This window comes from Dromaius novaehollandiae, chromosome 2 (assembly GCF_036370855.1).
Source record: "Dromaius novaehollandiae isolate bDroNov1 chromosome 2, bDroNov1.hap1, whole genome shotgun sequence".
NCBI classification, from domain to species: Eukaryota; Metazoa; Chordata; class Aves; order Casuariiformes; family Dromaiidae; genus Dromaius; species Dromaius novaehollandiae.
Genome location: NC_088099.1, coordinates 127,736,927 through 127,752,670, shown reverse-complemented (window position 1 = coordinate 127,752,670; position 15,744 = coordinate 127,736,927). Strand labels below are relative to the sequence as shown.

The following is a 15,744-nucleotide window of genomic DNA, read 5'->3' as shown; positions in this document are numbered from 1 at the left end:
CCTGTCAGCCATCTTGGCAGACTAAATGGGGACTAGATGGAACTGGAGATTAATGGGGTAGGATATAGCCATAGAAAAATTTATGAATATAATCCAATGTGATTAAAGAGGTGAGAGCCCTGAGAGATAGGTTCTGTCTGGTTTAGACATGGCAGTTTAAGATGTGATCACCCCAGATATCTGCAGTACCCTTCTGATGGATATGCTGCCCCAGTAAACTGGACATGAATCAGTACAGTTGTTTCACAGCTGGGTCAATGTGCAGCAAGGTAGCTAAGATTTCTGGAGCCAGACAGCAAGACAGCAAGAACTGACTTGTTAGCCAAGCTGGGGGTGGGATTCCCCTCGAAAGAGATGTTCTACTCCCAGTGATGCATATATATGTTATTTAATAACTCTTTAATTCAAAATGACATATGTAGGCCATGTTGCCCTGTTTTGGCAGCATCTAAAGTTGGTTATGCCAGCTGGAATCATGGCTCTCCTTCATGGTACTTGAGGATGCTTTACAGAATTAAATCATACATTTGCTGAAGTTTAAAAATAAAGCATAACACAAAAGAGAGAAGAACTGAAATGAAGGTTGAGATGAGTTGTTGAGGTTCACAGGAAACCTAAGTTTGGATGCCTGTTTAAATTTTCAGTTTCTGATGGCAACTGCATTTTGGTGAGGTATGATCAGCATTTTAAAAGCTAGTACGCAGCCTCCCTAGTGAGTGGCAAATCAAAAATCTTGTCTGGATTAGTTTTAAAATTCTACTTGGCTGCCTTAAGATCCCTTTTTTTTCCCCCTGGACTTACTGACACTAGCATGAAAGTACCATGGTTATCTAAGAAAGCAAACTACAAGGCAAAGATGAAGGAGAAGACCACCTTTCGCATAATGTAAAAAATACCCTGAAACATTGTCTACTATTTGGTATACTTCATAATCTTTCTTGATTTCCCTTCAAACCCAGCTCATTTCGTCCTCCTCCCTTGAAAATGCCTTCCTTCTGCTGAAAATTTCTCCAGGTTAGACTGCGACGGATTCTAAATCTGTTGCGAACATTGCTGTTTCTTTAAGCACTGCTTTTGGTAGACTTTCTTCTCCTATTGCATTGGAAGCAACAGGGAAACTGGTATGTGCCAACAGTTACTCACTCACTAGATCCATGAACGTCATGTAGGATGATGCCTACATGTATTTATTTTATGGGACTGTTGTGATTTGACCTGGCAGCCTGCTGTCCTTCAAACCATGTACTACTGAAGTGACCTAAAAATATAATACAAAGATAGCACATAATGTGATCTTATGCTATTGCTACAACCTGAAAAAGCCACAACATTCAGCAGTGTAAAAGTCAGAATACACAAATCTTTCACCTAGGGCTAACTTTAAAAGGTAGCCTCACTAAATACAAGCAGGTTTTAATGCAGCCTTAAATGTGACTTTCATTTGTCATTAAATAAAGATAAGCTCCTACAACAGTTAATCGCTGGTAGAAATCAATTGCTATGCATCTCATATAAGAACCCCAAACATAAGAATTCCTGTGTATCAAGGTTGCCCTCTCAACTACCTTCTTTATCTCTGCCCAGGAAACAGTTTTGTGCAGTATCATAAACCAGTTCCAAGTAATTTTGCTACTTTATCTAGCATCTTTAAAATATCTGCTAGTACGTTACTTTCCTGTTTTGACATCAATGTAAATGATGGGGCTTTCTGCAAACCCACATCAAACACCTGCTGTCACAGGCTAGTCAAAGAGCTAGAGTGCTTAGTTACTTATTTACTGGCTCCACACACACACACACGCAAAAACATCCTTGACCAAACCCAAAGCCAGTTCTTAGGCCTCTTTGTTTATTCTGCTCTGATGTTTACACCGCCCAAGAGAGCTGTTGGTGTGGCCTGTGAACAGACTACTTTATTGCTAGTCTCTCTGCACTTCATGCCAAGAACCTGACTCTAAAATTAAAAAGACATTTGTTGAAAAGTATATGACGTTAATTCACAAAGCAGTAAGAACTTCTTGAAAATAGTAAAAACTCTACTTGAGCACAAGGACTTGCTAGAAACAGGAATGGTAACAAAAACGGAAATGGACTTCCACAAAATGCTAAATCACAAACTTGTAGTTCTAACAGCAGGATGAAAAACCAAAAACTTAAATGCAATTCATATCTGCATGAAACCTAGCTTGCCTCTTTTCTCCCTTCCGAACAGTTCCTGCAAATCTGAGGTTGAGTCTTCCTATGGTTACATAATATAAAAACCAGTAATATAATACATAAAGAGCATGTATTTTGTATTTAGCAATTTTGCATAAGTAATTATGGGTTCAAAGAATCCCAAAAAATAAAACTTTTTTCCTCAAAAGTTTCTAAATGCATCTTTATGGAGCAGATGTATACACACTGAAAGATCTGAAGGGAGGAAAGAATAGACTAGTGAATCGCAAAAACTGTCTGCAGTCAACATTAAGTAAGAACAGGGAATTTATTCTGACTGCCAGTATTTGCATAGTAAATTAAAATGTGCAGGCCCTTATAATTTTGGATTCATTACCATTAGAAAAATTAAACAGATTTATCCCATCTGAGAGACAACACTGAGTGCGACGTGGCTCTTCATAACACTTCACTGGGACATCAGCTTATGGACAAAGGAATCACTTATGACCAGCAATCTTAACTATTGCACTGCTTTCTTTACTTACCTTAACTCTCTACTGATGAATACTACTTTGACAAGATTATATGGTGTTGGCATATGGCTGTTGTATTTAGGATAGGCTTCACTTTTCCAGGCCAATGTGAATGCTCCCAGCTAAATAACATGCATGTACTGCAACCCACTTGAATGCTTCTGAGCCTGCAGGCTGCTTAATATGAGATAACTCAGAGAAGTTTTCAGGTTTCACAAAATGCTGGAAGCCTTTACAGGAAAAAAAAATCTTACTTTACTTCAGTTGGTCTGCACTGGGGCATGAGGGAGACTCTCAAGTCTAGGGTCAATGTACATTTTATTGCTGTTCTTAAGCAGGTTACATGAACCTCTGCTCAAGTGAACCTTTCCCTGAAGAACTTGAAAAAATTCCACTGGAAAATTTAGCAAATGCTAACTGCAGCAGTGCTCTTCTTTAAGCTCCTTTGTATCAATCATACAGAGGATGGGCAGAAGCAAAAGGCTGTAATTCTACATTCATTATGCTGCATACTCTCTGAGCAGATGAATTATATATACACCTGAAGTGTTAATCTGTTAATATGGGGTATTAGCCACCTTTACACAGAATAATCACATTTCTTAACATTTCTCCCAGCCTGTCCACATCTGTCTTGTTAGAAGATGCTCCAAGTTAAACATAGTATTTCAGGTTCAGTGTCACTGAGGTCATGCAGACAAGTGACCATTACCTTCCTTGTCCATGACGTGCTGCTTCTGTGTACACAGCCTGAAATAGTATTAGCTACTTGTGCTGCCATATCACATTTCAAGTGCCTGGTTATGATCCTGCTCCATGGGAGTTTGGCGATTGACCTCAACAGGAGCCCGCTCACATCTCATCTCCAGCTGGCTGAGTTCTGTCAGCCCTAAGGCCTTCTCGTGGCACTCCTGAGGAGAAAGTCACAGCCTTCCATTTAAAACTGTCTGAAGATTCCCTTTTACTCTCGTGAACTACCTTGCATTTGGTGAGCAATTGCTAGTGTAAATGATAGCACTGGCTTTCTATGTGGAACTATATGTGGTGACTTTACTGGGGACTTTGTTTTTCTCTGTTCCAACTTCTGTTTGCAACAAACCATTTCACTATTATCCGCTGGTATAAATAATATGCTGTTCACCATATTATTAAAATATTCAACATATCATCAATAATATTTGGCTATTCATTAGTGAAGACTCTGATGAGATGACTACTAATTTCCATGTCATTTCATTAGATTTCTCTTTCCTTGCTATTTTTCACTTACCACTTATTATTATTTTTTTCTCATCAACAACCTCAGATAAGAATATTGGTACAGACAGGAAAACTATCTAAACACATTTGATTCTCTTTTTAAAAAACATTATAAATTATTAACTGCCATGTCTTTCCTTCTAGCATAACAGGAGAATACATGACATTTCATTAAGTTCAGGATCAAAACTGAAATTGATTTGGCTATCAGGCTTTACGTGAAAAACAAAATATTTATGGCTTGTGATATTTATTGCTTTTTAACATATTAATTCCTCTTGAAAACAGTCATGGATTTCCCTTTCTATGCCATATCAAAACTTTTAACATGAGCACCCCATTGCACAGTGAGACACTGGTAATAGACTGTCAAAGTTGTATAGATACATTGCCTTTTGGGCGACATACAAACGTGGAGGAAGAAACAAATTTTCCTTCCTTGCATTTGACTGTCTTTACAGGACTTCATATCATATACTGAAAACACTTTTACATAAAATTTCTTACACAAACCAAGCCTCAAGCTCCTAGTCTATCTGTCCACATATGCAGGTTTAGATACATATTAAAATCAATGAAATTATAGTAGTGCTCTACTGTTATGGATTAATCAGTTCTGGATCAAAACTGCAACCATTTCCACTAAGAAACTTTAAACAATCACAAAGTTACATGATTTTGAGATTTTAGGAGGACAAAAATATCATCATTCACAGCTGTCAGGTGCTTTTCTTGCTAAACACATCCTCAATAGTATTGTTCTTTAGTGAATTTAATAACCAAGTGACATTTTTTGTAGAGCTCTTATAACTTTTGGCTCTTTTAAAATCCTTATCAGAAAAAGAAACAGCCTGCACTGTTTCTCCCTTAACACCTTTCCACTAATGAAAAAACTCAGCCTAGGTTATGCACCCAGGTCTTGCATTCTAGACCTCAGCATTTCTTCTGCCTGTGGAATGCCAATAAAATTCAAAACTGAGAAGATGCACAATGTATGTATGTCACCAAACAACTGATTTTACCTTTGGGTGATTTATATCTGCATGATATATATCTGCAAAATTTGTAATATGGAAATAATAAGATGGCATTTTGGACCCTGCTGATTCTGGTCACAGATTTACATATGCATTACTGCCTTTACTTAAACCCTACTTATTTGAAAGGGGGAATTACTTGCTACTGTGATTCAACATGTCATTATATGGTAATCTTAATATTTCATTTTTATAATGTTTCCATCTTCCCCTTCAGCTTGTAGAAAAAACACTTCAAAATGTGAATTTTAAAGATGCAAAAAATAGGAGTCAAAAAAGAAATTCAAAATGTATTGTTTTTAAAATACATGGTCTAATGAGTTTACTTGGAGGGGAGAGGGTTTTTTTCAGTATTCAATATTTTTCAGTATTCATTAAGCTGCATCACACTTTTAGCAAAACTGATTCCTTATATCTAGCAATTGAATCATTTAAGAAGATTAAGAGTCTGAAGTGGGCTAACTGAACTGACTGCTGCACTAGAAATGCCAGAACTGTACAAATATGACAATCAGTTTAATTTTGGTAAAACTAAGGCATGTTACCTGCTTAGTCTTCCATCCTGTTCTGGTTTCTTTCCCAACATATTCTTGATCTTCTGTATTTTAAGAGAAATCCCAACCATTACACCATTTACCATTCTGACCTTGTACTGTGTCATTTCTCCCCTTCACCTCTAAGTTTTAATCTCTAAACTATTACATTTGCAATATCCATTTAGTGCTGCTCTTCTCCAAATCTATCTCATACTCTTCAAAGTTTGGCATTTGCTCCTGACAAATACCTTTCTCTCCTCTTTGTGGAGCCTCTGCTGACTTCTTAGTTATATTTCAGTGCCAGTTGGCCATACTTGTCTTCAGGAACACTCTTCCTCTGTTAACTTCCAAGATTCATCCTCTTGGTTCTCCTTACGTTCCTTTTACTTTTTAACTACACTTTCAATGAAGAAAATCTCAGATCACTCTGCTCTTGATCCCTCTTTTCTTCATAAAATCTTAACCCTGTTTAATCTCACTGCAGAAAAATTCAACAACCAATTCCATGCTATGTTTCAGTTCCACATTTGACTCCTGTTCAGATCAAAATTGGGTGACTACCTGTCACAAGACCAGTATGTAGAAATCTCCATCCCCTCCAAATTCTCACCCTGACCTTCTACATTGCTGTGAACAATATTTTACTACTTTACATTATTCAGGTCTAGAATTTGAATACTATTTTTTTCTAGATCTCTCCCTACATTCTCACTTCTAGGTTAGGCTTAAGTCTTGCAGACTTTCTCTGAAAAAAATGCTGTGCATACTAGCCATCCATTTCTCTGGCTTTGACAAATGTAGAATGCAGCTGCAAAGATTTCCTCCCCTTTATTCTGAATTGCATCTCTGGTTCCCCCTAGTTTATAAAAACAACAGCAAAGAAGCACACAGACCAGAAGCAAGCATTAATTGCTATGGTCAAGTAGTATGAGACACTGTAACCAGTACTGCTGTGGAGATGTGCTATTGTAAGCTATATCACAAGTTAAAAATAACAACATGAACCTTTTTCAACAATTTAAGTTTTCACTAGTATAACAGAATTCTTTAAAGGCAAATCACCATACTTCAGTGATAATCAGCAATTTAAGAAAAGTTTTCACAGTACAGATGACATTAGCTGAATTTCAGCATGGACCAAATATTTATGATAAAATTGTAAATAGCATTTATAATATTAATGTTGACATGCTGTGATAATACTCCCATGTGACAACCTTAATTTATCCTGTCCTTGGTTGAGAGACACTGCAACAGACCAATACAGAAATGTACTGGAGCAGGCCACAGTGGTGTGGTTCTGTGTACTTCTGGAATTAATGGTTCTTTTTGGGAGCAAAGTAATAATATTGATCAGGAAAAAGGATGCAATTAAAATTATAAAGTAGCATTAGGTTCCTTCTCTCAGCTCATAATTGTAATTATTGCACCCATGATGGCAGCTTGGATGAGTAGCCTGTGAAAAGCTATCTCAGAATAGCAGCATAGCCACGTTAGCACAGATTATTTGACTGACTATTTAGCCAGCTTGGTAGTCAAATTCTGTGGCCTTAACTAGGCAACTAAGAGTTCAACCTAGATATAAATTAACTAGCTCAGTGCTTAATGCAAACCTGTGCAAATTACAGTGATTCTAACAGCTTTATTTGTCTACAGGAAGCTGGTTCTTCATTACTAGTTTTAAATGTTAATTTGTTCAAAACTGATGACACTTATTTTTTTCCACCCAAAGGTGTCTTCCTGATTGTGTGACTCAAAAGCATCTTGGAAAGACTGAGAAAGCATCCTGAAGAATGAAGAACGCTCCTTTGCAGTCTGTCCTTCCCTTTGCTCCCAAGCAGGCTCTCTGGTCTCAGAGGCACTCAGCAACACTGGGGAGTGGGTTGAGCCAGCATGTGTGACCACGGGACGAGATGGGCGGCAGCACCTGTATCCAGAGCTTGGTGAGACTGATGATAAATTTGGGAGTCAGGTTGTGAAGACTAATATGACAAGAATCATAAGAAGAAAGAAGAGAAAGAGAATTTAAATTGATACCTTTTCTTTTAACCCACCTTCTTTCTTTGATTATTAGATACAACACAAGTGCCTTAGGATACTTTTATAGGTTCTGGCTTCCTTAAACTTGTTTAGAAACAGGATGGAAGTGATAAAATGTGGATAAAAGATGCCACAGAAAGAATCCAGGCAACAGTTGAGTGAGGATGAGGAAGCTGTATGCTGAATAATTTCAGAAAAAGAACAGGCTCTTGTATGACTAAGAATAACTAGTGAGCTTCCATATGCTTTAAGGCACAAACTAATGGCCTGGGTGCAATCTCATAACTGTCATCAGGCAAAATGCTCTGTATAATTAGCTTTTTGAATAAAAATATCTGGCCTGATCCACATGCCTTTAGCCAGTACATTCCAGTTAATTAGCATCAGGCAGAAATCTCTCTTTCCTGTCCATATGGAGTTTGCATTTTGTAGACCAGAGGAGGCTGGGATAGTGGAGAGGAGGAAGATGAGGGGGATGTATTTTTTTCTGAGGCTACAGACATAATCCACTGGTCAAAAGAGAATGTAAAACACAGTTGCTCTTTATGGCATGAGAGACCATTAGAGATTTCCTTATCATAACCTTAAGATGGTTTAGTTATTTCTGAAACTAGTGATGGTTAGGTTAATTAGGTTAATACTGATGCTGTAACAGAATTTGAACATTGCAGAAAAAAATGCTCGGAAAAGCTTTACAAATTGTTATTCTTTTTAGTAGAATATCTTTGTTCCCTGCACATCTATTTCAACTAAACAGATTTTATTCATCTCTTTAGAGAGCATTAATTGATAGGGAAAATCAGTTATCAAATGTTACATGAATTTAATTTATTGGCACATCTCTATTCAACTCTGTATTTTTGTAATGGATACTGTTTGGCTCCTTGGATCATAACTTGACATCTTTGGTGACCAAAACTAGATTACTTATTGATGGATGAACTGAGGAGCTCCTGTCCTACTCTAGTGAATACCTAATATATGCTTCCTGGCTGTGCTTTATGTCAAGCAATCTGAGTACTTCAGGATCACAGCAACACAAATACTCATATTGTAAGGAAAAATGTAAGAAGTGTAAGGAATAGCAGTGACATAATCAGCAGAAGTTAGACTGGTGGGTATAAAACAGTTCCCCTTCTGTGTGTTACTTCTAGTACTGGTTCTTGCCAAGCAGCACTGACAGTCATCACACACAAAGTTTTGATTGTTTTCTGTGTTGCTTAGGATAGTACTAATGTTTTCTAGAATAGAAACATAACTGAACCAAGCAAAAGAGAGATCCATGACAACTGTTTTGTGGTCCCTAGTATTATTCTGAAGTAAATAGCAAAATTCTGAACTGAATAATGTTGCAGGCAAAATTATTATTTATTTTAGTAAGGAGAAGTTTGTTGCAATATTGCTCAAGTTCCTCCATTAAATTAAATGTAGAGAAAATATTTTTGGTTAAATCTCTTTCCTTAGTCTGCATTTCACAATGTTGTGTGAATATAAGGAAGGAAAATAATTGAGATAAAATGAAACAAGGCAGAGACCTATCAAAATGGCAGGGTACTGTGTCTGCAGAACTGTCTCAATATGAAGGGATCACTTCCTTTGCTGATGCTGAGACTGGCTATTGCCTCAAGACCTTTCCTGAGTGAAGTGCAGTAATGCTTAAAATGACTCATGATCCCAAAAGAATCCTGTCTCCTAGACTGATTTATTAATGCAGAAGGAGTATCCCAGGACTCCTTTATTCTATGTCTCAATTCACTTATTCCAAATGTTAATCGACATTTCTTAAAGCAGTGCAATCCAATGTGAATAGGCCGTTGTCTAGCATAAATCACCCTTTTGGCAATGGAGATCCACGCATTATGGTCCCCTTCTTACCACGAGAGCAGACTCACTGCATTTGAACATACATCGGAAATCCAGTACTTCCATGTGCCCTTCTGCCCCATAAAAACAGGCAATGAGAGTAGGCTACATTGACCAAAACAAGTCCATGCAGCTGCCTTCTCTCCCAGCTGCAGGTCAAGAGCAGGGAAGTTATTACCCAGGTGAACTGTTCTGTGAGCAGCACCCCACTCCTGCTGTTGTCTTTTCTGGGAGGCTCAGCCCTCCCTGAAAAGTCACACACAAGTTACAGTTCTGGAAGGGAACAAGCTGCTTAAGCCACTCAGTTGGCCTGCAACCTGTTTCTTGATTCCTCTCATGCCTTGTTCAGCAGGTCAAAGGCTGAATGAATTGTTCTGGTAAGCCACTTATGTTCTTCAGGCTGCTGGCTGGCCTAACAAATAATCTGCTGTTAAGCATTTCAGATTTGAATTTCTAGATCTCAGCTGCTTCATGATAAAGTGCCCAGACTGCTCTTACCCTGCAGCAAAGTTACTGTAGCCCTCTTTAATTTTATCAATTTTTGTTCATTCAAACTCAAAGAGCATTATATGTTTGCTGCAATACATATATATGCACACAGACAATTATGGCATAGCTGTCCAGCCTGTGCAAGTTCATACTTTAGGCTTTCCTCATGGTAGTGGGTAAACATAAGACTATATCCTAGAGACAGACAGCTTGTAGAATTCAGAATGAGTAAGTCAACGCCTCCATTAATCTTATGGGAGACTAGAGCAATCTTCCTCCTTTTTACTGGGTGTCAAAAGTCTTTCTTTAGAGTTACACCTTTGATACAGTACTTCTATTAGTCATTTACTTTTCTGGAGGCTTTACAAAGCAGCTGCTATTGTTTTTCTCTAAGCAAACAAAATTTCAAGCTGTCCCTGGATGACTCCCCTCAATGAGAAAATGACTCCACTTTCATTTGTTTCCTGTCCTAGTATGCTCTCTTTCGACATCTACAAGTTTAGTGATGCCTGGAGGGAACAACAGGTCAGAGCTGGGTTTTCTCACAACTCATTTTATCTGATGATAAAAGGCCTCTGTAAAGTCTGACCTATACAAAGACTGCTGGATTTGTTACACCTACAAAAGGTATAGCCAGGGTACACTCTTGTGGGTAGAGCTCTGTAAGGAAATGCCATCCTCATGGCTGTTAATCACTAGTCAAATCTTTTCAGTGCAGCAAAAGTAGAAGCCAGGTCTTGCCCTAGTCTAGCATGAACAAACTTAGAGAAAAGGGCTCTTGTAACTTGCTAAACACTGACACCATGGCACTGAACTTTTCAGTCACTCTTGCTTCCTTATATGCAAGTATTAAAGTAAGTAATTAATGGGAAAGCTAAACCTCAAGACTTCTATGGTATCTCAATATTCATGATTCAGACTGACATTATTATTCTTACCTGGTGAATGCTACTTTGCTTCCTACAGCTTTGTTCTCCTTTCAATCTCCTTTAAAACTATATGACAAAGCCAGAACCTCTTGGCAGCTCCTGATGAATGTCTTAATGAGCAAAAAAATTAAATGTGAGAGAAAGTAATTGGGAAGTGAGAACTGTGACGGTACAGTGAGTTATGAATATTCACTGTCATTATAAATTGTGTATAATACTAGGATATATGGCATTGGAAGGAAGAGTTCTAAGAATCTGGAATTTAAGAGCTTTATCGAAAGATTATCAAATATTTAAACAGACTGACACTTCAGGTAGTGCAGCTATCACCCATTAAGAAAGAACTGTTTAACTACTATTTACAGAGGGGTATCTGTATTTCATATGGTTCAGATTTTTCTTTTCTCTGTCTTTACAGAGACTTGATATGTTATATGCATTTATTCCTCGCTGACAGCATGCTTAGTTACTAAGCAATTCAAGCAAAGAGAGAAAAATTATACTTTCCCATAATAACTTATTTTCAAGACAATTGAGCACAATGGAAAGCTTTTTCTTAACCATAGTTATAGAGACTGAGATATCATGTGTATCATTACCTCTCAGTACCACTAACAGAAACCAGGTACTGTAAAAATAAAAAGCTCAGCAATAGAAGAAAACTGAGAAGTTGCTATTACTAGGCAAAACCGGTTAGCTTGTTTGCATTCAAACATATGAAAGATGGTATTTGAAGAGCAGATCTTCCTGCTGTTTGTATGAAGGAACATAAGTATTTACAAAAATATTTATCTTTTTTTTACCATAAATGACAAAAGCCATTGCTAATGTTGTCCAGTCACTCATGGTATGATGTGTGGGAAATACTAAACAAGCAACATGTGAATATCAGTGTTAATTGGGTCCAGTAGGGAATAAGATATTTGAAAAAGATAACCTGAACACTGAGCATGAAAGCTATCTCAGACATGCTAACATTTGAAAACTTCACAATGATGTGTAAATCTTGCGTTTTGCTGCTGCTTACTTGAGACAATTGAAATTTAGTCAATATCCTGGTGTCTTAAAGTTACTTAAGCAAAGGTAGTATCATTTTTTTCAAATATGTGCAAACATCCCGTATTTGGTCACCTTAAAATAATGAGGGAATTTGAAATTCAGACTCCGAAAGAGATACTTATCTGCTCTTCTGATAGCTGGCTCACTAACTGGTAGACATTTTCACATAAAGAATGGAGTCAGCAGACTAAGTTTTTGTTACATCAATATACACATATACACCTGGATTTGTGGAAGGGATACAACTTTTCCCTTCTGCAACTGGAATAGAAGTGCTTTAATTCTCTACCATTTCTATTACCAAGTTTTTCTTTGACAGGGTCACAGCTATTAGTTATTATTTAGTTGGACTTAACATGGCTTCTTAACTTACTAATTCTTAATTTACGATTACTCCTTATGACGAATTCCTGCTATAAATTGCGAGGTCATTAGCTGGTAAAAAGGAAATAATGAAAAAAGAAAAAGACTGTGGGCCACAAATATGAGGAGTCCACAGAAAAGGACATATTGGAAGTGCTGTATTTCCAGCAGTAAAAGGTACACAGTGATATCATTTAAAAGCTAATAAATTCTTACTACTGGAAAGACTTCCCTGGAGTATGACATATAGTACTGGTTCACCTGTGTTCAAGAACCAGGATGAGTGCAAAGAAAAGTTGCAAGACTGGTTAAGGGGATGGAGAGCCTAACACACATGAGGTGACCAGAGTTTGGCTTATGTACTAAAAAGAACGAAATAAAAAAAAAAGCTCCAATCTCCCAAAACCAAAAATACACTTACTGCTCTCAACAACAGAATAGTTGGAAATAATGAAAAATAAGTTAACAAGAATGTTTGAGCTATAATTTATATTAGCATACAAATGCGGAAAAGTCCTTGAAAGGTATAACAAGCTATCACTCAACTCATCTGACAGGTGAAAGAAAGGACAGACTTATGAAAATACATTAACATTGGATAAATGAAGTTCCATTTTACCTATTCAATTTTAAGCTACAAAGCAGTACAGAAAAATAGTAACCTCATGGAAAGACACCAGAGAAACAATTAAAAATTACACTGCTTCTTTTCATTAACACTTTCCAAACCATGTGACTGATGAAAATGGGTTGCAGTTTTGAAAGAGGTGATGCAGAGGTAATTCTGTGAGTATGGGACCAATGTTCCACACAGCTTCACAGCTAACTGTAGTAGAGGAGGATTCCCTCTCTGGTTGTGTATGTGTAAGGGCACAGCATTATCCAGCACTCAGGCACTTCTTAACCAAGACCGTTGAGATTTCCCTGGGACAGTAAAAAGCTAAGGATCTTTCCCCTAATAAGCATGCCATAGAAATACCTGGCATTTTTGTTAATTTATGTTCTTAAAAACATATTTCTTATGTTCAAAGTCTTACTTTGACATAATTCTGAAGAAGATATTAATTTGAGGCACAGCTATGTGTTTGATACAGACTCTTCAACACTTTAATGTTTTACAGAAAGCATTATTCTCACCAAATGATTATAAAATGAACAAAATCTTGAGCAACAAATACTCTTCATATGACTATGGATTCTGTATAAAGGACAACATTCCAAAAGGAATAAACTTTTCAATTTAACCAGGAACCTTTTCATTCCAAGAAGAAAGGAGAATAATTACAAAAAAAGGAATCAAAATTTACCTGGTTGGTAGAAGTTTGGAGAAAGTTCTCTGGCGACTGCTCTTGCAATATCACATTCCTGGCGAGCAGACTGAGCAGCCTGATCCGCAGCATCAGCTTTAGCTCTTGCATGTGCAGTTCTGTACAGAGTAGAAAACAGTTTACATGCAGAGGAGTCTTTTATGAATTGCATTAATAATGCGAGCATAAAGTACTGCTGTCCTTAGCTACAATACACTATGCTGTATAGTGCACTGTTGTGCCCATTCGCTGCAAATAACTGCAAATTAGCCAACGTATTTCAGAGTCAACACATTAATCTTCTTGGTTCTTCAGTCCTGTTCATCCTTGTGTTACACTTACTTTGAGTTACACCATTTACACCCCAGCTTTGCATAACATTTCTAAATAGAAAAAATTGATATATTTGAAACCTGAGATTATGACCACTCAGCCAAATTTTCATACGCGGTATCGGAATTCAAAGTCTTCAAACCAGGCTACTACAGTGACTCCTAAGCAGTGGTTGGTGAGACCAGGACAACCGGTATCCAAAGGGACTGTGGAATGCTATCACCTTTACAACATTCCAAAGTTAGTGTTCAATGCTGGGTACTGTATAAAAATTTTGATTGCATCACTGTTTGTCCCATTTTAGCTCCTCACTCCAATTTTTTAAATAGTCATCTGTTTAAAAATTCCTGATGGCAGTGATCTCTGTGTGGCTGTACAGCACTAGCATATAGCCTAGAGCTATAAAATGGTTTGTTAGAATGGATGGGAAGCTAAACAGGGCAAAATGGCAGAGAACTTTTTGGAGCCTCCAGAGATATTCAGAGCATTCTAAAATACATATTTTATATTTTATGACCTCAGGAATTTTCTCATAGTATTCTACTAGAAAACTGCCACTTCATTAAGAATAAATTAAGAGGACTTTAAATGCACATACCTAGCAATACTAATCAACAAGGAATCAAATAAATAAAAACTAAAAATTTTTAGTGATCACTATATAAAAATCCAGTCTTATTTTCATGGAATAAAGAAGAGATCAACATGTTTTAGAACAAGATGGAATTAAACGTTAGCATCAACCAGACTGAGCACCAAGAGATTAACTGTATGGCAGACTTCGCACTTGTAAAAAGATTTTTAATCCCATAGGGTACCAGTACAAACACAGACATAAAAAAACCACACAGACTGTTTCATCTATGATGCCTGGAGAAGATTTATTTAAGTTACACCCTCCCCAAAATGTGTGTGGGGATAAACGCTGAATGTTATTTCAAAACTCAGCTTGTCATAATTTACTGGATAATTATCAGCTCATGTTGCCTTCTCATCAGTCCCTCTTGGTTTCTGAGAAAGAAGATTGTGATGAACAAATAAGCAATAACACCTTCCACTTGTACTCAGGATGGGGGAAAGAAACTGTAAAACAAAATGAATGTACTTTATTATCATATATATGTTCTGTGTAATGTAATATTCATGAATGGTTGTACGATATGTGCTTGCTTAGTACCAATAATCAAAACTGTTCTTTCTCTATAATCATTATTTTCAATTAGATGAGCTATTATTAGCTCCTGCATAATCATGTCAGTGTAGCATGAACTTAATGAAGCAATTGTAGTCCTGGGACATTGTTTTATGAGGCAATAATGTAGTCTGCACATAGATAAACTAGACACTGATCATTCTTTTGTGATGACAGAACAACCAGACTATTTCCGTATAAAAATAGTCTAATGCCACTGTCACAGCTGCAACAGACATTTTAAAAGCCAAGCAATATACTAAATGACCAGTGTCAGGAAAATGTACAGCCAGCGTAGTACAGATATTTTGTTGATGCTTGTGAATTTTTTATATTATTATACCCAGGAAGCAAATGACACATCCTGTCTAAACATACAGGATCAAAGGAGTGAAGGAATTAAATGATGCCGTAAGCAATAAGCTAGTGAAACTTATCAACATGAAAGGAGGCAGAAGGGAGTCACAGCAGGAAGAAGCCAATAGAACAGAAGGTAAACGGACACTTCTTTGCTTGGCTGTCTTATCTTACACCCTCTTTTATTTAATTGCCCTTCCTGCTATTCTGCCCCTTTTGTACTTGTAGTCTGGCACTCCAACTGATCCAAACAGGAGCAACTGCTCAGATGCCAGCGGTGCCAAGG

At 37.2% G+C, this 15,744-nt stretch overlaps 1 protein-coding gene across 4 annotated transcripts in view; it reads right to left on the bottom strand.

Annotated features, from left to right (window-relative positions):
- The window catches only part of JPH1 (junctophilin 1), an 86,628-nt gene that overhangs the window by 18,849 nt on the left and 52,035 nt on the right, over positions 1-15,744 (bottom strand). For all 4 annotated transcript variants that reach the window (XM_064507379.1, XM_064507378.1, XM_064507380.1 and 1 more), the window contains exon 3: positions 13,577-13,695. In XM_064507379.1, the coding sequence (XP_064363449.1) occupies positions 13,577-13,695 (119 nt within the window). The remainder of the gene's footprint in view (positions 1-13,576; positions 13,696-15,744) is intronic.